This window comes from Monodon monoceros, unplaced genomic scaffold, assembly GCF_005190385.1.
Source record: "Monodon monoceros isolate NGI ecotype Baffin Bay Population unplaced genomic scaffold, NGI_Narwhal_1 Super_Scaffold_18, whole genome shotgun sequence".
Taxonomy (NCBI): Eukaryota; Metazoa; Chordata; class Mammalia; order Artiodactyla; family Monodontidae; genus Monodon; species Monodon monoceros.
Genome location: NW_021703774.1, coordinates 123661432 through 123686438, shown reverse-complemented (window position 1 = coordinate 123686438; position 25007 = coordinate 123661432). Strand labels below are relative to the sequence as shown.

At 34.9% G+C, this 25007-nt stretch overlaps 1 protein-coding gene across 9 annotated transcripts in view; it reads left to right on the top strand.

The window, feature by feature from the left end:
- MIER1 (MIER1 transcriptional regulator) overlaps positions 1 to 25007 on the top strand; it is a 56475-nt gene that overhangs the window by 21615 nt on the left and 9853 nt on the right. For 6 of the 9 annotated variants that reach the window (XR_003794381.1, XM_029228004.1, XM_029228007.1 and 3 more), the window contains 9 exons: positions 5781 to 5939; positions 6596 to 6728; positions 8403 to 8467; positions 11777 to 11849; positions 17632 to 17673; positions 17970 to 18121; positions 19356 to 19437; positions 20782 to 20876; positions 24162 to 24289. Coding sequence is in view for 8 of the 9 variants with exons in the window: in XM_029228004.1 (XP_029083837.1) it covers positions 5781 to 5939; positions 6596 to 6728; positions 8403 to 8467; positions 11777 to 11849; positions 17632 to 17673; positions 17970 to 18121; positions 19356 to 19437; positions 20782 to 20876; positions 24162 to 24289 (929 nt within the window). In the remaining variant the exon portion in view is untranslated. The remainder of the gene's footprint in view (positions 1 to 5780; positions 5940 to 6595; positions 6729 to 8402; positions 8468 to 11776; positions 11850 to 17631; positions 17674 to 17969; positions 18122 to 19355; positions 19438 to 20781; positions 20877 to 24161; positions 24290 to 25007) is intronic. The other 3 variants (XM_029228012.1, XM_029228005.1, XM_029228008.1) reach the window with 1 other exon arrangement.

The following is a 25007-nucleotide window of genomic DNA, read 5'->3' as shown; positions in this document are numbered from 1 at the left end:
GATCAGCTATATCTTTATGTATTTATAGTTTTGAAGATCACATTATAACAGTGTTAATAATTAACACTTTAAAGTGCTAGACACGTTTCACCCAGTGGATCTCCAGAGCTAGAGAATAAAGATTAAAATGTGAGAGATTGAGGTTTTTTTTAAGTGTACACACCACATGAATTATACAGATAAAAAAAGAAACTCCAGCATGGAGATTATAAAGAAGAGTTCACTGCCTTCATCTCTTCATTGTTTATTCTGTAGTGAAGCCCCAGCCCCAAGAGGTTGGTTACCTTAGGAACCAGCACTCTTGTCCAATCTGGATGTGGTCTCTTAAGCCTTCCTGGCTGAAAATCAGTCTCTTTCCTTCTTTCCCCCAACTTAGTAAGTATTTACTGGTAAGTCACAACAGGTATACAAAGAGTACTATGTCCATCCACCAAATGGCCCTTCATTGGCCAACACCTGGTACCACGTGCAGTCATTACTAAATGACTAATCCCCTGGTGTGAGGGAGAGGGAGCCACCTCCTGTGCAGCTAGGAGACGGATACCACTCCAACCTTATAATGCTGGTGGTGGTGATTGGTAATGTTACCCTATTGTTGTGAAGTTTAAGGACAGATTTAATTTCAGATATAATGTTTGTCTTTGAAAAAGTCTATATTCTTTCCACCTCGTCTCCGGTGAGCTTATATAGGCATGATTGTCCCTCTTTTTGTTAACAGTGCTTAGACAACTTATATTTTAAAGCACAATATGTAGGTATAGTCCACATGGCTGATTTTTATTCGTCTTGTACTGTGTCCATTTTCCTTCTTATAGTCTATCAGCTTCTTTCCTTACTTTCCCTTACTTCTTATAGTCTATCAACCCAGCATATTGTATTTCACTCTCCATCAGGATGATGTACACTTAACCTAGGATCAGGTTTTGAGGAAGGGAGTGTATATGCATATGTATGTAAGGGCACTGTAAAGCAGTGAGTCAGACTGTACTACTTACTCAGTGTGTAACTTTGGGCTAGTTACTTAACATTATTAAGCTTCAGTGTTATTACAAGGATGATATATGTAAAACATTGAACACAGTGTCTGGTACATGATAATCACTCGATAAATCTTAATAGTTATTCATAAAATTCTCAAAGAAATCTGTAACACCCGAACAGTGGAGAACCACTGTAATTGACTCATAATTTTCTTTCATCTGCTCCTTCCATTTCTCAACTCTTGTATGAATGGGAACAAAACACTCTTGACACTTTATTGTGATGTTTCAATTTGGGGAAAGCCCCTTAGTACCTGGTAGAACATAGACTTCGACAATATAAGCTAATGAGAAAGTCTCTGGAACAGGTGACTGATGGGCCCTAGTATAATGTACTGTCAGCCACATTTTATTCATCTTTTAGTCTTTTTTCAGAAGGAAATAGCAAAGAACATTTGCTTTACGGGATAGCATTACTTTTTTTTTTTTTGAGGTTTTCCTCTTTTTTTTTTTTGGCTGCATTGGGTCTTCACTGGCGTGCACAGGCTTTCTCTAGTTGTGGCGAGTCGGGGCTACTCTTCGTTGTGGTGTGCGGGCCTCTCATCACGGTGGCTTCTCTTGTTGTAGAGCATGGGCTCTAGGCGCACGGACTTCAGTAGTTGTAGCACACGGGCTCAGCGCGGGCTCTAGAGCGCAGGCTCAGTAGTTGTGGCGCACGGGCTTAGTTGCTCTGCGGCATGTGGGGTCTTCCCGGACCAGGGCTCGAACCCATGTTGCCTGCATTGGCAGGCGGATTTCTTAACCACTGCGCTGCCAGGGAAGCCCAGCATTACTTTTTATATCAAATATTTGGGGACAAATAACAGGAATCCATCTTGAACTAGCTTAGGCAAAATGAAGATTTAGTTGTAAGGCTCATGTTAATTTCATTAAGGGCAGGGGGATATCTAGACCTCATGGACTCAAGTGCCAACAGAACATATTTTCTGTTTCTGCTTTTTTACATGGTGGTGTCCTTTTTCAGACTAATTTTCTTCACATCTTGTCAGTTTTCAGGCTCCTAGATTTATTACTTGAGATACAGCCTATATTCTTTAGCTGCTATTGGTAAAATTCTGGAAACAAATTATGGTCCACCTTGGGTCATGTGCCCATTCGAAATGCATGGCCAGGGAGTACAGTGATTCTAATTGGGTTAGATACTATGAGGTCCATGAGGTAAGCTTTCAATCAAAATACATGCTTGGAATGGAGGAAAGAACACTTCTGGAAAAAGATGCGTGTAGAAGTAGAAAGAAAGGATTGGGTAGCAGACAAGATACGATACTTGAATTTAAAACTGGGGATTCCTCAGCAAAGTTAATTTGAGGTTTTATTGTAGTTGTAGCCCAGTGTTTTCTGTAAGGGCATCACTTTATACCTTAGATCAAGTAAGATATTTTTCATACTATGTGGGTCATGATTGTTGCTTACTAACTTGATATTGGGTAACAGAAATTAAAAGTCAATTCCAAAGAAAAGCATAATACCACTATATAGTCTTTGTTTTCAATATTAAGAATTTTCTTGATGGAATAGGCAAGGATATTTTGTTTACACATGATAAAACCCACCTAAAACCAACTTTGACTGAAAATAAACTTTTTAGAAGTTTGTTAGAACTTCTTAAGCACTTTATTGTTTTATTATTTTTTCGGTGTCATACGAATATGTATCTGGGTCCAAGGAATGTCTGGAGCCAGAGATTCAGTGTCACAAGGACCTCTTGATCACTCTTAACCCATGGTTAAATCTGTTGATTCCTTCTGCAGGGTCTCTTGAGTTCTTTCTGTACCACAACCACTAATTTGGTTTAGGCTCTGATTATACTCATATGAATAACAGTGGATTCCAACTTAGCAAACTAAATTTCTCCCTGCCTAAGTCCATCTTGAATATTTTGTTGTGTGCATAATTTTCCCTAAGATGTTGCATAGGGTCAGTCACTGTTCAACAGCTACTCTCAAATGAATCAAAAGTAGAGTATAACAGATCCCTTTAGAAACTAAGTAAAACTAGAGAAAGTAGGTAAAAATACCAGCCCTAACTTTTTTTGGTTACAACAGATACCCTCTATTCTAATCAGGATAACCTGCTTATTCATTGTTTGTTTCTACGCTTGCACAGTTGTCATTTCCTCTGACTTTTCTCTCTTCCAGTTCTGTTACTGTTTTTCAGATTCAAGCACTTCTCTTCCAAATGCACTATGATCAGCCGCTTCTGACTCTACTCTGTTCTCTGCTTAGTCAATATTGGAGGTGTTGCTAAATTTTTCTTTGAGAAATGAATTTTTATAAAGCAAGTCACACTTCTCAGATGTGTATCCAAGAGGCAAAAATCTTGACCTCACCATGGAAGTCAGATATTCCACTTACCTGAAAATGGTTAAAAAAAAAAAAAAAAATCTTTTCATGCAGTTGGTGTATCACTTACCCTTTTGACATGTAACTTAGCTATCAGCTGTTAATGATAAGCTTTATTAAAGATAATGATCGCACTTTATTACCTCCCACTGGAAAGGCTGATTTGCAGTTATCTTATCCTAGAACTGTGAGCTAAGTGGTTTTCCAGGTGGTCTCATACCAGCAGCATCAATATCACCTGGTACTTTAAAAAATGCAGATACTCAGGCCCCACTTCAGCCTTACTAGATCAGAAACTTTGGGGGGGTTCAGCAGTCTGTTTAAATAAGGTCTCAAGGTGATTCTCTTGCCCTTGAATAAGACAGACCAAAGGTAGAGAACTTGAAGACATTTATTTGATTGGTAATCATACCTCTTTTTTGTGATCTCTCAAAGTATCAGTTAACTCAGTTGTAAAAATTAGAGGTAGTAGTAGCATATTAAGGTAGTCTTAAAGATGAAATAAATATTATGAAACAGGCTGTTTATGAATTCTCAAGGACCATGTAAATGTTAGTTGCAAACCTACACTAAAGTGTTTTTCCTGGTTTGGCCCTTATTCATAATAGTGACTTCAGTGGCTTGGTCATAGAAGTGACTTCATTGTTAAACCTGCTTCTCATTCGTTGTGCAAAAGTTTGTGGAAAGTATGAGCTGGGCTTAGGAGGTCTAGGTATTATAGTAAAGTCTCTGTCAGTGCATGATGTTTCTCTCTGCTTGGTTTTCTTATTTACATATATAAAGGTAGCACTGTCATCTGGTACTTTTAAAGATCAAATAAGATAGTATAATATTCTCACTCTGCTTTTGTTAAGAAAAGAATAAGATAGTGGAATTAGAGCACTTATCACAAATGCCTGGCATATAGAAGACACTTTATGGAAGCTATATGTTATGATTGTTTATATAACCCACCTTTTCTATATCTTTTTCTCATTTTACTTCTTTCTTGATTCTGAAGTTCTGTTTTCTTAAATCCTGACTCCTAATTCCCAAATTTCTGTCTCCTGTACCAGATGCTTGGTACTGGACCAGATATCTGCAGGGACTAGATCCTTGAACACTTCAAGCACTGTCTGTGTTATTGCACCTTGAGAATCACAATACGAGATGTCAATTAAGTATGCCAGCTTGTCATTGATTTCTGTTTCAGAAACTGATTCACAGGCTGATTTATAACTAGAATATCCATTTACAGTATGAAATAGAAGTGTTAAACAGTATTTTCTTCCTATTTCTTTCTATAAGAAAATGTTTTCAAATTATAATCATTAGTTGCTTTTTACACACGAATTCTGAGTGATGGGGGTTAACTGTATGATCTAAGTATTTAGCGTCACCAGGTTATATCGTCCAGTCTCACGTATTCATGCCCACTATAACAGTGTATTTAACACACGGGCTAGACTTACTTCTATCCATGAATGAGGCTGCAAGACTGCTGGAGAAATACAAAAGTCTTGTTTCATGATTATCCTTGTTCTAGGTTCTAAACTGACTGACTCAGTTAAATTTTTCTTCAGAGTGTGTATGTGTGCGTCTGTGTAAAATTTCCTTTTTATAATCAATTCTGTCATGTTTCCCTGATACTTTATAATGCTTGATTATTGATTAGAGTGAGTACCTTCTGCAGAAAGCTGATTTCATTTCATTACATACGGATATTTCTTCATTTCACCTTGAGGAGGGTATGTTTTTTGTGATGATTGGGGAAGGTCCAGGTCCCTGGCTGAGGCAGCCTGGTATATATATGATAAGAGTATGGGCTTTTGTAATTAGACTTGAAATCTGGCTTCACTACTTGTAACTTGTGTGGTTTTTGGAGAAATTGCTTAATCTGCCAGCCTCAATTTCCTCATCTATGAAATGGAGATAATACAACAGTTTTGTAAGATGGATAGTAAGGATTCCATGAAAGGATTTTATATGCAATTATACATAAACCTAGAAAAGAATATATAGCTAATGTAATCCAGTATCATTCATGTATGTCATTGCTGTTTTAATTTATTTGGGCTGGGCTATGAATTTCATTCCCCTTTCTGGGTTTGTTAACTTAGTTTACAGTCTATTTTCTGATTATTCTATTTCCCCACTCCCAAATTATGTATGGTACGCTTACTAAGTGTGAGCATCCATACGTAGTGTTAACTGAACATTGGTGTACATTCACTGAATTGATGCAGAAAAGAATAGTAAAAGCCTAGGATTTTCTTAGGTTTCAGAATTATATTCAGTTTTACCTTTTATGATTTGAGAATTCATAACAGCTCTAAGAGTATACTCAACAGATTTGTGAATTATAGGAATATGAAATATCACCTATTCAGAAATTAACTTTTTATTTTGTTCTATTTAGGAAGGCGACATGCCAATTCATGAACTTCTCAGCCTGTACGGTTATGATAGTACTATTCGACTACCTGAGGAAGATGAGGAGGAGGAGGAGGAGGAAGAAGGTGAAGATGATGAAGATGCTGATAATGATGATAACAGTGGCTGTAGTGGGGAAAATAAAGTAAGGTTATACACATATATTTTTATTCCTCTTGAAGTTAAAGTTTATTAATACATTCATTTTGACTGCTTATTTTTGTCATCTGTTTTTACTGACTTTAAAAGTAATACATTTAAATGTTAAAAAGTTAATATATAGATATACGTAATACAAATTGGAAGTCCCCTGTAGTCTAATACAGAGAAGTAATAGTTTTCTCTGTGTCATTCCAGATTTCTTATCAATGCCTAGTCTAAATAAATTTGTATGAACTTTTTAAAAAATGCTATTTTTTTTAAGTAATAAAGGCTAATTGGCAGTTCTGTATTCACTTTTATTTTGTTTTGAAATAATTTTAGATTTACAGAAGAGGCTCAAAGATAGTACAGACTTTCTGCATATTCTTCACTCAGCTTCCCCTAATGTTAGCATCTGTGTAACCATGGTCTATTTATTAAAACTAAGAAATCAACAGTGGTACCATACTATTAATTAAACTACAGACAATTCAGATTTCACGAGATTTTCCACTGATGTTCTTCTTCCTGTTCTAGGATCCAACCCAAGACACCATTTAGTATATTTATTTTAGCCTTCCAGTTGTATATGGAGTACTATGACCTTTCATCTGCAACAATCTTCTTTTTATCTTAGAGATTTAATTTATTATTCCACAGGAAGAGAATATAAAAGATTCCTCAGGTCAAGAGGATGAAACTCAGTCTTCCAATGATGATCCATCACAATCTGTTGCTTCTCAAGATGCCCAGGAAATAATCCGTCCACGTCGATGTAAATATTTTGATACAAGTAAGTGTTATTAATTACTATTTTTTGGATATGATTTTTACTGCTTAATATATGCCTAAAATTTTAGTGTTTTTTTTCACTGCTCTGTTTGAATTCATTGATTTTGAAATCTTGCTCATCAGTAATGGGATTTTGTTCTAGATTATTAGTTTAGCAGTACTGGGGCCCTCTTGTCCATGAATATACTACAGTAATTACTGTGTCACTATGATGCCCAATTCTGAGTGTGTTCCTTTTTTTCCCTCTTGACTGTTCTTTAGATTGTTTCATGGTCATCTTTTTTATTTCTCCTAGTCTTTTCCTCAGTTTTCCATTTTCTGCTTTCTTTGCCTCCTCAGCCTTGATATATTCATAAGCATTGCTTTCTCTAATCAATGGCTCCCAAGTCCAAAAAGTGGTTGACTCTTGAGGTAGGAATATGTTATACAAAGAACTCTCCTAATTTTTCTACAGTTAGGATCTAGTCAGAGATGACCAGTAGTCAAGACAACATTTAATATATGTATCTTGAGTAATTGCTTGTTTCATCTGCTCCATAATATTTCATTCTAAGCAGGAATCTTTACTCTGGAAGTAAGATAAGAAAAAGTTAAACATTAGTGTTATTAGTTTAAATATGTGGTCTAAATTTCTATACTTGAAAAAGGAAAATAGTTGAAGAACAATAACCTCTCATGAAATGTGGTAAAGTAATAACTGATTAAACATGGCTACTTCTTTGTATGAGTGACTTCTGTTACACAGTTTGTTTAGAAGTGAATGTAGGGCTGCTAATAATAATTTTATTGTGAACTTTGATCATAGATATGGTCCAACTGAAAAGTATATCAATGCACAGAGAGATTAGTTACTGAGATAATTGTTTGGGGGAAATGTGGTATTTTTCCCTTAGTTAAGCCAGGAGCAGATCCATTGCCAAAGTTTGCTCAAAAGTGGGATACTAAGTGACTGCCTCTTAAAATAATATTTCATAATTCACATCTGGTATTTTAGTTATGGTGTTTGCATTGAAGCTACAAATATACTGCCTATCTTAGCTTTTCCATAGGAAGAATTAATTTCTGTGTGCAGTATTACCCTTTTGAATTTTGTGTGCCATTTTAGAGTTGAGAAGATGCTGACAGTCTCATGGTTTTCAGATTTCCCACCCCTTTATGTAAATACATTCTTAGTCCAAAATGTAAACAAATAGCAGCTTGCCTGCTCTGAATAAAACAGGAGTTGGGAAGACATACATACCCTCTCTTCATGCGCTCCCCCCAAAGTGGTGCTACAGAGTTGTCAGTGCTTTAAGGAGCACTGTTCAGAAACCACTGTTTTGCCCCAATTCTTATTTCATAAGGGAAGAAACTGAGATCATATAATTTATTCTGTCTCCAAGCTGTTGGAAGGAGAATTAGGCTTAGAAACAGATTATCTTGACTCTGAATCAGATTTTTTCTTAAAATTTTTTGTAGGAAATCATTTTATGAAAATACAGTTGTCTAAGAAGATTGTTCTAGAAGGTTTATGAGTTTTGTTTTTTTTGTTTTAACTGACAGGGTATTATTTGATTAAAAATATCTTGACCTACCTCTGCAAATACCTTTTGGCATATTTAAATATTTGATGGTAGATATAAGAATGGATAGGATAAGCAATCATTTTATAGTACTATTGTCTTACTTATTCTAGATAGTGAAATAGAAGAAGAATCTGAAGAAGATGAAGATTATATACCATCAGAAGACTGGAAAAAGGTAGTTAGAGCCATATTTTCCCAAAACTTAGATAAATAAATACTTAAAAAGCCAAGTGTAATTATTCTTTTACTAAGTATAAATATTGATAAAATTGAAGTAAGTCTTTTTGTGACATATGAATGTTTAGACTTTCCCTTAATACATCCAGGTAAGAAAAATAATTTACCTTTTTATAAATAAAATAATGGTATAGAAAAAATTGGACTTTGTTGAGCAAGCCAGTACTCAGCAAGATTAGAATTCCAAATTTCTGAACCACTACAAATTACACTTTTGTTAGCTACACTATAAAAAGTATCACATGTGATTTTTTTTTTTTTTAATATACTTGAGAAAGCAGTTGTGGAAGCTTTGGTATTTGTTAAGTAAATTTTGTTTAATAAGTTAGATTACAAGTTTTTCCATCCCATATTAATGTCGATATTTACAACTCGAGTATATTGTGTGAAGAGACAGATTTGGGCTTTGGTATAACTATCCATAATTAATTTCTAAAATGAGTCTAAAGATAATATATTGATGTAGTCTTTAAATATAAAATTGTATAACATTGTGTAGTTAATCACATGGTTAAATTGAAGAATTTTAAGCTGTTGCAAAGCAGTTGACTTATTAGGAAGATTTATCAAAATGTTATATAGAATTGATCAGGGCAAATCATTTATATAGAAGAGATGATGTCATTCTTGTTGAGATAGGTGACCTGATATTTCTCTTAAAATCTCCATTGAGGTTTTTTAGTGTTCTTTTTCATAGGTCTGATTTTTAATTTAGGGCATAAGCCGTCTTTTATTTGGAAGCAGAATAGCCCAAAATATCAAATTGAGTGGCCTTTCTGCACTTTTCAAGTCATGATTGTTTACTTAATTAGTTAATACTTTTGAGGCTTCCTGGTGTTTTGTTTGTTTAGTTTGTTTAAAGTTGTCTAGTTTGGGATGCCTGGGGCAAACTTAAAAAGAGCTAACCTCCTTGTGGATTAAAATAAGGGAAAATCTCTATATTTAGAGTTTCAGTTGGGAAGAATGAAGTATTCAAATGAACTTGGACTGTGCTACCCAAGGATTCTGGGCTTCAGCCAGAATTGATCTATTTATGGGTTTCCAAAGAGACGTTTAGAAGAGAGAGACATTAGTGTGGGTTGGAGTGGTAAGGAAAGATTATCCCAGTGCCGGATGTGTTAATTAACTTGAGTGAGTAATGAATGAATGATGGGACTGAAGACAGAAAAAAGGATCACAGAAGTTACTATTTGTGTGACCTATTTGAGCAAGTGTTCTTCAATCCATTTTTTCTGATTCCTACATCATGTAGAAATTAAGGTGAAAAAAAGCTAGAAACCTTGGGAGTCATCTTAAACTGTTATTTTCTACCACACGTTCAAGTTTATCTTTTCTCCAGTATAAATTGATTTTGTATCTGGAGTTTCCCAAGAGAGTATTTGATTAAGCCTTGAATTTTTTTTTTTTTTAATGAAGCAATAAAAACTCAGGAGGGAGAACATGGGGGAGATGAAGCCTTTACTGCTAGGGAGTATTAGTCCCTTCCTCAGGAAAAATATGTAATAACGTAGACCACAGTAAATCCAGATTGTCTTATTTTAGTGAGATTTGTAAAAAAGTGTCAGGATTCAGAGATTCATCTAATAAGGCTTGTAAGATGAAATTGAATTTTTATTCTAGGGTAGAAACAGCTTTGAAATCAAACCTGAGTTCAAATTATAGCTCAGAATTTACTAGTAGTGTGTTCCTGAGGAAATTAATTTTGTTGAGTTTCATCTCCTCAAATACAATATGGGAATGACAAATTCAGCCTTGTCGAAGTTGGTGAGGATTTAATGAAAATTTTGCATAAGATACCTGGTACATAATGCACCTAAACGCTGTTTTCCTTCCCTTTCCTGCAGAACAAATTAGGTGAAAAGAAGTTATCTGAACTCGATAGGAAAAAGGAAGTGTCTTATCTTTATACCAGTCGAGAAGTTATCAACCCTGGCTTCATGTTAGAATCACTTAAAGAACTTTTAAATACTGATTACCATGGCTTTCATCCAGAGATTCTAGTTTAATTGGTCTGGAATGGATCCAGACATCTATATTTTAGAAGCGCCCTAGCCAGGGTTGATAACTTGACTAGTTATTCTCTGATAGGCATAGGTGAGTAAAGTTAAAAGAGCCACAAGAAGTGACAATAGAGTAATCTTTGTTATGGTGAAAGACATAAAGAAAATTCCTATATATGAGTAGAGAAAATGTGAATGTGGTATTTCTAGAAAACTAACTGGTTTTCCAGTACAGGTGCAGCAATAAATTTATTACATAGAACATGTCTTTGAAGTTATACTAGATAAAATGAAATTCTAACAAAAGTGGGAAACAATAACAGGAGAGAGAAACTTTTCAAATCCCAAGAGTTATTTAAACTTACTAGACCATGATTTTGTACCTTTCCTGCATAAGTCTTCATTCTGAAAATGTAGTAACTGTATTATTAACATTTAGCCACAGACAAAAGCGGGCCCATGTAATTAATCTTGGTCCCTATGTCTTGTAAAACCTCATCAGTGGTGATTTCTCATTGTCTTTCTGAACAGTCAGTTTCCCCTAATCTGTGTTTTGACTGTATAGATTACCAGATTTCCTAAAATAAGATTTAATTACATTTGGGAGAAGGTACGATTTCATCTTGTATTGTTTTAATGAAAGTTAGGCACTAATTACCTGTCCAGTTGGTTTGGAGTTTCATTCGTTTGGCCTCTACTGAGCTTTATACAAACCCTTTCGTTATTTCCCTTACCTTAAAGCTCTGGTTCTCAGACTTCAGTGTGTGTCAGAATCACCTGGACAGCTTGTTAAAACACTTATAATTGCCGAATTCCATCCTCATAGTTTCTGGTTCAGTAGGTCTGGTGTAAGACCTGAGTATTTGCATTTGGTGATGCTGCTGATCCAGAGACCATAGCTTAGAGTGGGATGCTTTGAAAATACTTTAACTTGACTTTCTGCTTTTCAGAGTTATCTTATAATTGAATTATAAGAATTCATTTTTATTTCTTTTCCTCCATATTTTGAAGTAAAGTTTGTATCCATTTCACCCCATTATTATTACTAATATTTTCATCCAGTCATATCCAAGGTCTTATCTATTATTAATTCATGCATCCTCACAATACTCCCCTGAGATAGTTAATTGGTTGTAACTGTGCTTTATGACAAACCAGGAACAGTTAACCCAAGAAGGTAAATCTAGAAAATGGATACAGAATCTGTTACTAGATCTTATTAATGTTTTATGTTATTTTTAAAATAGGAGATTATGGTGGGCTCCATGTTTCAAGCAGAGATTCCAGTTGGCATTTGTAGATACAAAGAAAATGAAAAAGGTGAGTTATTAGTAAATTTACTAATTTATAGCTGAATTCATGCTTTTGAATTGATGAACTGTTTTTATAATGGGATAAGAACATGACAGTTTGTTACCCCACTGATTTATGAAAGAAGACCTCTGCACCAGTATCTGTAAGAAATACGTTTTCTGTTTCTCCACTTCTGTCCATAGAAGTCTAGCCAAAAAAGAAAGAAAGAAAAGTGAATGCTTCTTTGGTATTGGATTATTAGATGACTTAAAACATTCCAACTTTTAATTTTTTTCATATTTTAAGTACTCTAAAATATATGCCCTTTTATAACCTTTATGATTTATATTTTAAAAGGTTATTTTGTTTCAGTGGAAGCTGTTGGACAGGTTTTAAAAAAACAAGTAAACAACTAATATAAAAAGTCTATTTGCTTCTGAAACTTCTAATATTACTAAAATTGAGTATTTTGATGTTTGTGTATTGAAAAACAATTTGGAAAAATTGTTGTACTTTGGAAAAACAATTTGTATACTTAAATTTTACATGTTTTTTTTTCATTATTTTGTCTAAAAGTGCTAAGGTAAGTCACAAATAATAAATACTTAACAAAAACAGAATACTTGAAGATTTTTTTTTAAGTCTATTTCAGATTATCTGCTTTTGAGAGAGTTCCAGAAAGAGAGAGAGAGTGTGTGTGTGTGCGCACGCACGTTTAATGAGTTTTCATGTGCGGTGTGACATCACTCAATGCTAGAACTCTTTCATCATTTCCTTATTTCAGTTTTCTTTTCCGCACTTCACCTTACATATACAGAGCCTTTGGGAGTTGTCGTCTTGTTTGTTTTCTTTTTTAGCATTCTCTCTAGAAAATTTATATTCTAAGTATGCACCTGCTTTCAGGGCAGAGCAGCAGATCAGAAGCAGTTAAGGGAGCACCACAGGCTAGTAAATTCTAGTGACAGTAGAAATGTTTTAACACAACAGTAATAGCTTTCAAGTTAATTTCTGCAACATACAGGAATGTTAAAGGTATCAATATGGAGTGACCTTGTTGTATATTGAAATTCTGTGCACAGTGTTTGTGAATACATTGTAATTGTGTGCAAAAATGAATGATCCATTGGCTTTTGTATTTTTTTATATGTGGCAAGTTAATATTATGGCTAAAGATGGTTTTAATTATGTCTTAATATGTTTATCTTTTATTTTAACATGTTTGCATTGTCAGATATCACAGTGAATAAGTGATCACAATCTCCAATTTTGATTTACTGTTTTCCATTTTAACATTTTAGAAAGCAATTTTATGTGTGTGTATATATATATATTTTTTTTTTCTTTCTTTCTTTTTCCAGAAAAGCTGTGGTTTATGAAGCTTTCTCACTTTGAGAAATTTAAGCGTGTTATATTGTATGAGGATCAGATGCATTTACCAGGGTTACTGCCTTAGAGGAGTCACTATGGTTCAGGCCCTTTCCTCATCTTTGTAGTTCTAGGAATTCAAACTTTGGTCATGATACCAAGAATTCGTCTCCACTTAGGTTAACCTGTGCACACAAACCAAATTGTTGTAAAACTATTAGGTAAACCACACTGTTAGAAATAAAACTGTCAAAGGGATAGTGCCTTTTTTCCTTACAGCGAAAGTTTCGCAGGGTATTTTTCATCAGTTTGGTGATCACATTCAAAAAGGAGAGCATTTGGTTTGAGTGATTTTGATAACAGTGCCACAAAACTTAAGATATCTTGATATCTGAACTGTAAGGAATTATTCGGCAGTTGGATTAGAATTTTTCATTGCTATAAGGAAACCCTATTACTGAGTATCCTAAAGAGACATTAACTTTTTCTCTTAAATGTATGTAAATGATCATTTTCACTCAATGAGTATATTATAATCATTTGTTTATTCATCTTTGTATCCTTAATACCTTGGGAGATCCTTTTCACATAAGACATTTCGTAAACATTTGGTAGCTGAGTTATTAGGTGGGTGCAGATAGTGTAAACAGAACGTATGTGGAGTCAGTAAACTTGAATCAGTATCTAGGCATTTGGCCATGGACGTGTTACTTAACTACTTTTTTCTTCTCGTCTATAAAATAGCAGTCACCTATTTATTTATAAAGCTCGTGCGAGGATTCACGTGTGATGTTTTTACGTGTAGTGCTTAGCGGCATAGTGTTTGGCACATAGAAAATGGTCAGTAAGTGGCATTAATATCCAAAAGATGATTAATCTTACCCTTATGTTTAGGTTTTATTATTCAGATTTTCAGAAAGTATCAATTTATGCTCTTTTGCTTGCAGGTGACAAAAACTGAGTTCAGTTTAGCTTTAGCAAAAAAGAATTTACCTTATTGCTTTACTGGGAAGTTCTGGCTAGTCTGGCTTCAAATAAAACTGGATTCGGGATTTTTATGATGTCAGGTGTCTCTCCTCCCCCTTTCCTTTATTGTCAGACAAGCTAGGATGGCCACTGGGAGCTCATGACTTATACTTTTCACTATTCTAGCCAGGAACCAGGAAAAATGAGAACTTCCTCATCCCCCTTTGCTCCAGCAAAAGTCCTAGAGAGAGCCTCTATTGACTCAGCTTGAGTCTTACCCAACCAGAATTACTGTGAGCCAAGAGAAGAGTGAGTACTCAGGCTTGCCCTGGCTCGTTTATCTCTTGGGGCTCCAGGGAGCAGTGTCAGCCCTGCTCAGACTGTATGAAAAGGGTTTAATTCCCAAAAAAGTGCTGGGCATAATGAAAAACATGATTTTTAAAGTTACGTGGGTGTTTTGTTTCTCCCATGTACTAAAAACTGAGTAAATGCTGCAGCTTTATGATAATACTAAATAATTCGAATACTTGGTAAACATCTTACAATGCATGGGAACCCCTTTCCTCAAACTAAGAAGTATCTGGCCAAAGGTGTCAGTAGTGCTGAGGTTGAGAACCCTTTACTAGATTAGCTGAGAATTAGATGGGCTACTTAGGAAAAAAAGTCAAGAGAAAGGAACAAGGTATTCTCAAATTTTCATGCTTGCATGACGTAAATTTTAGAGTAAGTAAATGTTGGCTAGGAATTACGAAGCAGTGAATAGCAAAGGACCAGGTGAATTGTTGTTTCTAATGAATATTAGACGAATTATTGATTCTTAAGTTGCTTACTGAAAAATGAACACATGTATTACCCTTAGTTGATAATAGTACTGTTGAAACAGGCAGTTCAATTAATCTACACATAGGAAAAGCTCAGCTAGACAACTTAAAATTCATGTCATTAATCACAGTGTGACCTTTTAAGAATGTGGAAATCTCTATTATAAACCGCATTACTACACCTTGCTGGTTATGTTTCAGCATTTTCATTCTCATAATATATTGATTAGGTAGAATTTTTACTTGGGCATTAAAAATGGAATGACACCTTTTTTTTTTTTAACAGAAACTGGAGGTTTATAAATTTCATTTATTTATTCACGTTTATTCTTACTCACTAGGAATTTCCCAGATTGCAGAAGTTTTTAATTTTGTGATGTAGTTTCTCAGCTTTCTACATTTGTCATCTCCATTCCCACCCCCAACACACATATAATGAACTTTGTTAAATTATTTTGAACTCATTTTTGCTTATCTGACACACTTACTTTGATTACTTAAAATACCATAAAAAGCACTTCCCCAGTTAACAACCTGTGTTGATAGACTAGGCGAGCTCTTGCCTTCTGAGACTCTTTCACTTATTTATAATCATTTGTAAATTATATCTTTCAGTAGTATGAGGTGGATATATTTATGGTTGCTTTTTAAAAGTTCTAATATTTAGGCTTGGTAATTCATTCGAATGAAATAGTTTCAGAAGATGCTGTTACAGTTCAGTGATTGTGATCTTTCAAAATCCAGCATGTTCATGAAACTATACAATTATAATAACTGTTTTTTCCTTCTGTTGCTGTCATATTTATAGAGGTTCATGTCATATTTATAGAGATTATAAATTAAAAAAATAGAGATAAATAAAAAATCGAGATTATTTTTCCTCCTTATTTTCGTGTGTTTTATCATAATGGTGGAGTTCTTCCTGAATTTATGATCTCTGGGCGTTTAGTCATTCTATAGATATTTAATAAATATCAACTGTGTTGCCTTTTTTATTTAGATCATAGTCAGAAGTCATATTTAGAGTATAAACTTAACTGGAAAGTGATTTGGTCTGTTTCTGGAACCAGTTAAGGCAGTGTGGTTTATTCTCTGAGAATGCTAGTGGTTCTCACCTCATTGTCATTTTTAGTATATGCATTAAATGAAGTATCATATTCTCAGGGTTAGCCTATCTGGCTGCTAGTCACAATTCTAGGGACCTGGCTTGTCATTTGGCGCCATCTGGTGATGTTTGTGTACTCAGTTTAAATAAGCATATCTCTGTATCCTGTGACTTGGGACTTCCAGATTGATTCCAGAAGTATCTCTCAGGTAGTTTGTGCTTGTTTCATAGGCTCAACATGGGGTATCTAACTGGGAGAACACTGGGGACTCAGGGACCCACCCTCCATTGTCTTCTTCCTGAATCAGGGTTTCCTTGTAAGGCATTGTCCATCTCCCACTCCCACTCCAAGAATATAACAACTCTAGTGTGTTCCCTTGGCAAAGAAAGGCTGAGTGCACACCAGAAATCAATAGCAGTATATCCAAATTCACTTTATCATGGGAGTTTTATTGTATTTACAGTTTGGAGTTTTTCTACGATTGTACCAACAGGTTAGAAAAGGAATAAGGTTTATTACTAAGGAAAAATGTAAAGTGTATGTGTGTAGTGGCAGGGGAGTGGGTGGGGACAAGGTAATTTATATGAAAACACTTAACGTAGTACCTGGTATGTAGGAGATGTACCTTTGTTAGCTGTTAATTCCTTTTCATAACACAAGGAAGTTTGACACTGTCAGCTATACTTTGTCTCTTAAATTCAGAGTCTTTGTCCAGCTGGCTCCTTTCTATTGGCATTTAAGTGATTATGTCTCATGCCTTTAAAAACCAACAAACAAGCAAAACCAAAAACTTTCTTCAGCTATGCTTCCTCTCTAGCTACTGTACTGCTCTGTCTCCTCCCTCACCATGGAACTTTTCAGAAGAGTTTTCTACTTTATTTCTTTACCTTCCATTTCGTCTTCATTCCTCTCCAGTATGGCTTTGGCTTCCATCACTGCACAGAAACAGTTCTTGAAACATTCCCCTCCTAGTTAGTAAATCCAGTGCACCTCTTCAATTTTCATCCTGCTTGTTTAACAGCATTTAACCAATCTATTACTCTCTGAAACATTTTCTTCCCTTTGCTGCTATGATGCCACACTTTTGATATTTCTTCTGTCTTGTGACTGTTCCTTCTTAATTTTGTCTGTTTTCATCTTCCTGTCATTTAGGATTCCACAAGGCTCTCATCTTAGTTTCTCCTCCATTCTTTCACTTATAAAATTTTGATGAAATTGGGGCTTCAATCTTATAATGGAAATTCTGATGAAACCTAAATGCTTTTTTTAAAAAAGTAATGACTTGTTTTATGAAAATGATTTATGCTTATCACAATATATTTTCAAGCATCATGGAAAAGTACAAAGATGTAAGAAAAAATTGTCCCAAATCCTACCACCAAGAAATAAGCAGTGTTAACATTTGGTGAGCATTCTTTTAGACATCCCTATTCAAAAATCATAATTATAGCTAACATTCATTGAAACTTATTTAATATGTGTCAGAATTGTTTTAAATTGCTTGAAATCCTTACAGCCATGTATAATAGGATTGTTTTCCCCATTTCACAGATGAGGCAGAAAGAAGGGAAGTAACTTGCTGGGGTCATACAGGTAGGAAGTGTTGGTACTGCTATTCAAACCAAGAGAGCTTGGAATTTGGTAAAGTCAAGCTAAGTCAGACTAGATCTGAAAGGGGCATCAAGTGGTACCTTCTGTTTAGATTGTTTAAATCACTTAAGCTATAAATATTGCCCCAGAATGAAGTCACGCAAGTAGTGGGACCACACTTTACCTCTCAGTTCTCAACATTTTGGCTCTAAGTATGGGTTATTTGTTCAGTGATATGTTTTAACACAAACTCTATCAATTTTTGGCATTATTTTTAACATTATATTTTACTAATTTAGTATATGAAAATGATGATCAGCTCCTGTGGGACCCTGAGTACTTACCGGAAGACAAAGTGATTGTATTTCTTAAGGATGCATCTAGAAGAACAGGTGATGAGAAAGGTGTAGAAGCAATTCCTGAAGGATCTCACATAAAAGACAATGAACAGGTACATGAATAAGAAATAACTTACAATATTCCCAAAATATATTAACCACATAACGTTTATAAGTTTAAGTGCTGTCACATTTAGTGCTATTCTATCCACCAAAATTCCTTTACAGATGGTCCCTGACTTAACGAAGGTTCAGCTTAAAATTTTTTGACTCTGTGATTGTATGAAAGCAGTATGCGTTCAATGGAAAGCATACTTCGAATTCTGATCTTTGCCCAGGCTAGTGTTGAATATCTCTTGTGATGCTGGGCAGTGTAAGAGAGCCATACCTCCCGGTCAGCCACGTGATCATGAGGGTAAACAACTGACACAACCATTCTGTACCCATACAACCATTCTCTTTTTCACTTTCAGTACAGTATTCAGTAAATTACATGAGATATTCAACACTTTGTTATAAAATAGGCTTTGTGTTAGATGATTTTGCCCAGCTGTAAGCTAATGTAAGTGTTCTGAGCACATTTAAGGTAGGCTAGGCTAAGTGATGGTGTTCAGTAGGTTAGGTGTATTAAATGCATTTTCAGCTTACAGTATTTTCAACTTAGGATGTGTTTTTGGGGACCCATTGTAAGTAGAGGAAGATCTGTAATGTCATCAACAGGGAGTCTGATGTTTATAATCAGCATAAGATATGTAGTATTGACACACTCATTGGTATGACTTCAGCTCAAATAAAAATTTTGATATTTTATTTTGCCTGTATATATTTTTTATTAAGCTTTTTGAACTTCCTTTGCATATCCCATAGAATCTGTGGATATCATCAAGTTGGGAATACCTGTCTGGGATAATGTTATTCTGTATATAATAGAACAGTGCCTACCATGAACCTAATAGCAGCATTATATACTTTCTTGCCTTTTTCACCAGTGTTTTTATTTTCTGATTTGTTTTAAATTGTCTTTGAATAGGAACCCCAGAAAACCAAAAAGAAGGGACTTGTGATTATTATAAAATTTCTTTTTATTTATAAATTCCTAGAGTACCATGGCCACCAGTAGAGTATTTGCTTATCCATTATTTTCTACATATTCAGAGGCAGTTAATTATCAGGAATGAATTATGTTTGTTTTTCTTTAGTGTTCTTTATGTTGCATTTACTAGAATTACTTGTCCTCCAGAAAGTATGAAAACACTGGATTCTGGAAAAGCCTTTACTCTGTTAAGAAACTGTAGCCTTGAATTGTTCATAGTCCAGGTTACATACTGAAGCCTTTTATTTTTCTAGGCATTATATGAATTAGTTAAATGCAATTTTGATACAGAAGAAGCATTAAGAAGATTAAGATTTAATGTAAAAGCAGCTAGAGGTAAGCATAAATAATTTTTTATTTGTTTTCATGATATAGCAGACATTTAAAATTTAAGCTTTTCAATTTACCTAGGTATATCCTAAATTTAATAATACTAATCTCTGAATTCAGTAAATATTTGCTGGAAAACAACTTGTTATAACTTGTTAAATAACTTGTATATAACACAAGTGTTACACAAGGCATTATGGGGAATGGGGTTAATATTGTCCCTTCCTTTATGGGAAAATAAGGCCATTTAAATAAAAATACATAATGCCTTTCAATTTTAAGGCATTTTTATAAACATTTTCCTATTTGATCTTGGTAATGATCCTGTGAGCTAAGTAAGGTGAAAGATGTTAGCTTCACTTTAAAACTGATGAGAACTGAGGTCTCTTAGCTGAGGCAAGCATAATTCATAAATAATGAAGCCAAAACTAAAATCCAGGTTTTTCACTTTTTTACTCCAAACTGGCTCTCACCCCACTTCACTAAGAGTACTGTTTATATATCATTATGTAACAAATGAAAGATTATTCATTCAACAGAATTGGAGGGCCTACTAAATTGTGGGGACATAACTATAAACAAGGTCCCTGACATCACGGTGCTTAGAGCCTAGGTAGGGAAGCTGAAAAATAGTTACGAGTTCTTCCAAGGAGAATTAGAGGGTGCAATCCAAACTTATTGCAGTGGGACTTAACCTAGTTGGGGAAAGAGTGAGGCTGTTAAAGCTTCTCGAACAAAGGGATATTTTTACTGGCTAGGTGAAAGGAGGTTGAGGTAAGAGGCAGGAAATAACTCTAGACAAAGGGAAGAGCATGCACAAAGTCTCTAAAGTAAGAAAGGACATAACGAATTAAAGGAATTGAAAGGTAGCTTGTTTAGTTGGATCATAAAGAATAAAGGGGAGGGCTTCCCTGGTGGCGCAGTGGTTGAGAGTCCCCCTGCCAATGCAGGGGACACGGGTTCGTGCCCCGGTCCGGGAAGATCCCACATGCCGCGGAGCGGCTGGGCCCATGAGCCATGGCCGCTGAGCCTATGCGTCCGGAGCCTGTGCTCCGCAACGGGAGAGACCACAACAGTGAGAGGCCCGTGTACCGCAAAAAAAAAAAAAAAAAGAATAAAGGGGAAAGGCATAAGTTGAGGTTGGAGAGTCAGGGACTAAATCATCCATTATTAAATAAGGAGTTTTTGTCACTATCTTTTTCAGCCATCAATAATAGAATTCAGGAGTAAAATACTTCCCTCATTGTTACCAGAAAGTTACATTTTTATTTACAACTTTGTTATATGCAGCATTTGGGAGAATATTGCTTAACAGTTTCCCCTCCTTCCCCCGCCCCCCGATTTTGTCAGAGGAATTATCTGTTTGGACAGAGGAAGAGTGTAGAAATTTTGAACAAGGGTTGAAGGCCTATGGAAAGGACTTTCATTTGATTCAGGCTAATAAAGTAAGTGATGATATATGTTGTCTCTTTTATTAAAAGAAATTTAGTTAACCTAGATTATATTAAATCTTCTATTATGTTTTCTAATGTTAAAGGTTCAGTAATGAATATTTTAATACACTGGTATTTAGAAAATTATAATAAGCATGCCTAGACTTCCTGGCATGTATTTGCCAAGTGACTGTTCTCAGTGTATGATATTGGAAGCCTTTAAGAATTAGACGTTTATAAATATGTTCATCAGCTTCTGGATGGGATGTGTGTATACACTGTAATTACTTAAAGCTATTTTCCACAAACTTGTTACAGATTTTTTTTAGGAGGGTCTTACTTGGAAACTTTAAAGCATTTTTACCATGACATTATTTATAATTAAAATGTTTTTTACATTTGCTTAAGTCCTAAGTGGTCCAAAATCAGATACTTAATATTTAATTTGGTTTTAATTAAGATTTAATTTTCCAGAAGAATATCTCAATAAGTTAGCTTTATTATACATATAATTTTATAATTTGACAATTTAGCATAATTTATCACGCCATATGGATAATATCAATCATACAGTGTCAATGTATACCCAAAAAACCTTCATAAGTACTTGCAAATTTATTTTTAGGTTTAATTCTCTTAAACTGAAATCAGGTAGGATTTTTAATAGTAACTACACAATTACATAGAATAGAAAAATGTGTTCCTAGGGGATATTAGGACAGGCAAAATTAAAATCTCAGAATGTAAATATAGGGCTTCCCTGGTGGTGCAGTGGTTCAGAGTCCGCCTGCCGATGCAGGGGACACGGGTTCGTGCCCCGGTCTGGGAAGATCCCACATGCCGCGGAGCGGCTGGGCCCGTGAGCCATGGCCGCTGAGCCTGCGCGTCCGGAGCCTGTGCTCCGCAACAGGAGAGGCCACAACAATGAGAGGCCCACGTACCGCAAAAAAAAAAAAGAATGTAAATATAGGAAATTAAGTAATTTCTAGGTTTATAAATATCACACTTTTAGCAAATATAAATGACAAGGAGCTTGGCTTTACATGTTTCCTTAAGGATGGTGTGTGAGATATATGTGATGGCTTATCTAGGATGATGCTGAAAGTATCTGGGCTTATGTGGGCTTGCTTCTGAGGCTCTAAATAGTCTGTCATCACATTCTCCTATTTCATACCTCTGGATGTGATCCGATGGTATTCACTTGATTTGTTTCAACACATATTTAACAGTATCTATTTTATGTTCCAAAATAAAATAGTTGCTTACAAATCCTGTGAGTTCATTCTTCTCAATTTTGTTGTTCTTTAGTTTATTCTTGATTATTTTGTTGAATTTTGGTATTTGACACCAGGCATAATTAATAAGAGAAATTTTGAGTCTTAGCATTGATGTGAAAGGTGTATCCAAATCATCTTAATGTTGTATCCAACATTAAGGTGTTGTATCCAAATCATCTGATAATTTCCAATATAGTGAATACTCTATGAAAGGAGCGCATTATGCTAATGTCTGTTTCATGTAATGGCCATGCATGTTTCTGATTTTAAAAAAACAAATTGTCTCATGGTTGAAAGGGACAGCGTTGTGGGAAAGAGTTTTCTAGCATTCCTGCTTGAATTCAAACACTATTGACCAAACCATGCTGGATTATCTGTGGAGGGACCCTTGGGATGATAAGCTGATGTAACTGGCAGGAGCAGTCCTTTTTTAAGGAATAAGAACTTATTAGATGACTTAAAACTATTAGCCAAAAAAAGTCTTAACATAATATTGAAAATAAGACCTTGATTTCTTCATAAATATTTGGGATGGTGATATTTCAGTGTTACAGAAGTCATCCGACCTATATATACCTAGTACACTAGTTGTTCCAGTGAACAAAGGGAGGACAATAATTCTTAAGAAGAAGACATTGAAGTCCAGTGAAGACATTAAGGCTTTGTTTTTACACCTGAAATTGAAGTTTGGATCTTAATCGTAGGTTGTATTATGCACACTTACTTAATTGAGGATTTTTCATAATAATGTTAACTTTGCATGCTACAAAATGTGTTTGTAATTTTTGCTTTCAGTAACGTACAGTTGACTTGACAATTGTCTACTAGAAATAAGATTCTAAAAAGGAGGCAAAAAACAGCTTGAGAAGATGACTGGGTTTTTAGTTTTTGTTTTTAAAGCCCTGATAGCTTTGTCTTAAAGCAACACGGGGCAGAAAGAAAAATATATGTCGCATAACAAAATAAGGATGTCATAAAATTGACCTTAGGTGCAGTCAGTCCCACCGGATACCTTCTTCAGAATCAGAAATTTATGAGTTAAAGCATATTGTCTTGTATCCCAAGCACTCATTCAGATACCTTTTTAACTCCTAGTATTTTATATGCATCAACCCTACCAGCGCTCTAAGCAAAGTAGCAGAACAGGGAATTTTGTCAACATCAGTTGCCAATCTCATATGTTTAACATTAGTAAAGGGAGCCATTCAGTTGCCCAAATAGGTATAGCACAGTAAGCCACTGGAGTAATTTAGTAAACAAAGTATTAGCATTACTATAATAGCTTTTAACTCACTGGGGAATACTTTCAGCCTTTCTAGAAAGTAAGTAACTGAGACTGGATCAGTGTTGGGATTAGTAAGAGAATCCTTTAAATGGGAATTTAAAGGCAGTCTCCCTAGGCGTTCTGTGAGTAAAAGTATTTGCAAATTGTTTATAACAATATTTTAATTCAAATGCCATTTCCAGACATTTTCAATAAAGGGGTATTTATTTTATAGTAAATGAACATATGATAGTCTCTTTAAAAGCATAATGCTATTGACATATATACACTACCAAATGTAAAATAGATAGCTCGTGGGAAGCAGCTGCATAGCACTGGGAGATCAGCTTGGTGCTTTGTGACCGCCTAGAGGGATGGGATAGGGAGGGTGGGAGGGAGACACAAGAGGGAGGGGATACGGGGATATATGTATACATATAGCCGATTCACTTTGTTATACAGGAGAAACACAGCATTGTAAAGCAACTATTATTCCAATAAAGATGTTAAAAAAAAAGGTTAAAAAAAAAGCATAATGCTAAATATCTGAAGACCTGTTGCCAATGTATTATTTTTCTTAATGGGAGTTCAGAAAGAGTAATTTTTAACACGGCTGCTACAGTGTTGTCTTTTATAAGTGGTATTATGTATTACTTAAAGACCAGCTAAATTTGTTTTCAAACTTCAGGTATTTTTCATGAGATAACTCCTTTAAGGAGGAGATACTTGTTAAAAACAAGTATTTGTTTCTTATAGGTTCGAACAAGGTCAGTTGGTGAATGTGTAGCGTTCTATTATATGTGGAAAAAATCTGAACGTTACGATTTCTTTGCTCAGCAAACGCGATTTGGAAAAAAGAAATATAATCTTCATCCTGGTGTCACGTGAGTATTTTTTCTTTTGAGTCATATTTTTGCTAAGCTGTTCTAAATTTTTCTTGAGAAAATTGTAATTTTTAGAATCTTCTTTCTCTTGATAGGATAAAAGTTTACATTAGTTTCAATTTATCCATTTATTGACATCTTCATAGGGCATTTAGACTTTTCAGTGTATTATAAATACATTGTAAACTACAGTTCATCTTATTTGAGACAGCAGATTTATCAAAGCGAATGTTAAGAGTGTATGTTTTCAGTAGTATTCCTGAGAGGAAATGGATCAGAACAGCTGTGAAGGCATGTTTTTGTTAAATTTTATTCCATTCAGTATCAGCGCATACAGTTTTGATCTAATAACACTGAGAGAGAGCAGTAAGAATAGGAGAGACTATCTTTTCTAAAACTTATAGGGCCATATGCCTAATAGAGGCCCTTTAAAGAGGAAGGGAAATTAATATTTTTCCTTTCCCAATCTGTTTTTGAGTCTGGGAACCAAAATCAGATTTGGATATAGATGATATCAAAGGGAAAAGACGTAGGGATATAATAAGTCAGGTAAAATTGCATTTTCTTTTATTACAAATTTTTTTATAGAGAGGTGCACATGTGCATGATGACTTCCCTAAATATTCTGAAACCTTTTCCTTTAACAAATAATATTTAATAAGTAATGTACCTTTAGCTAACTCCCAGTGATAGAGGGAGTATAGTTTATTATATCCTC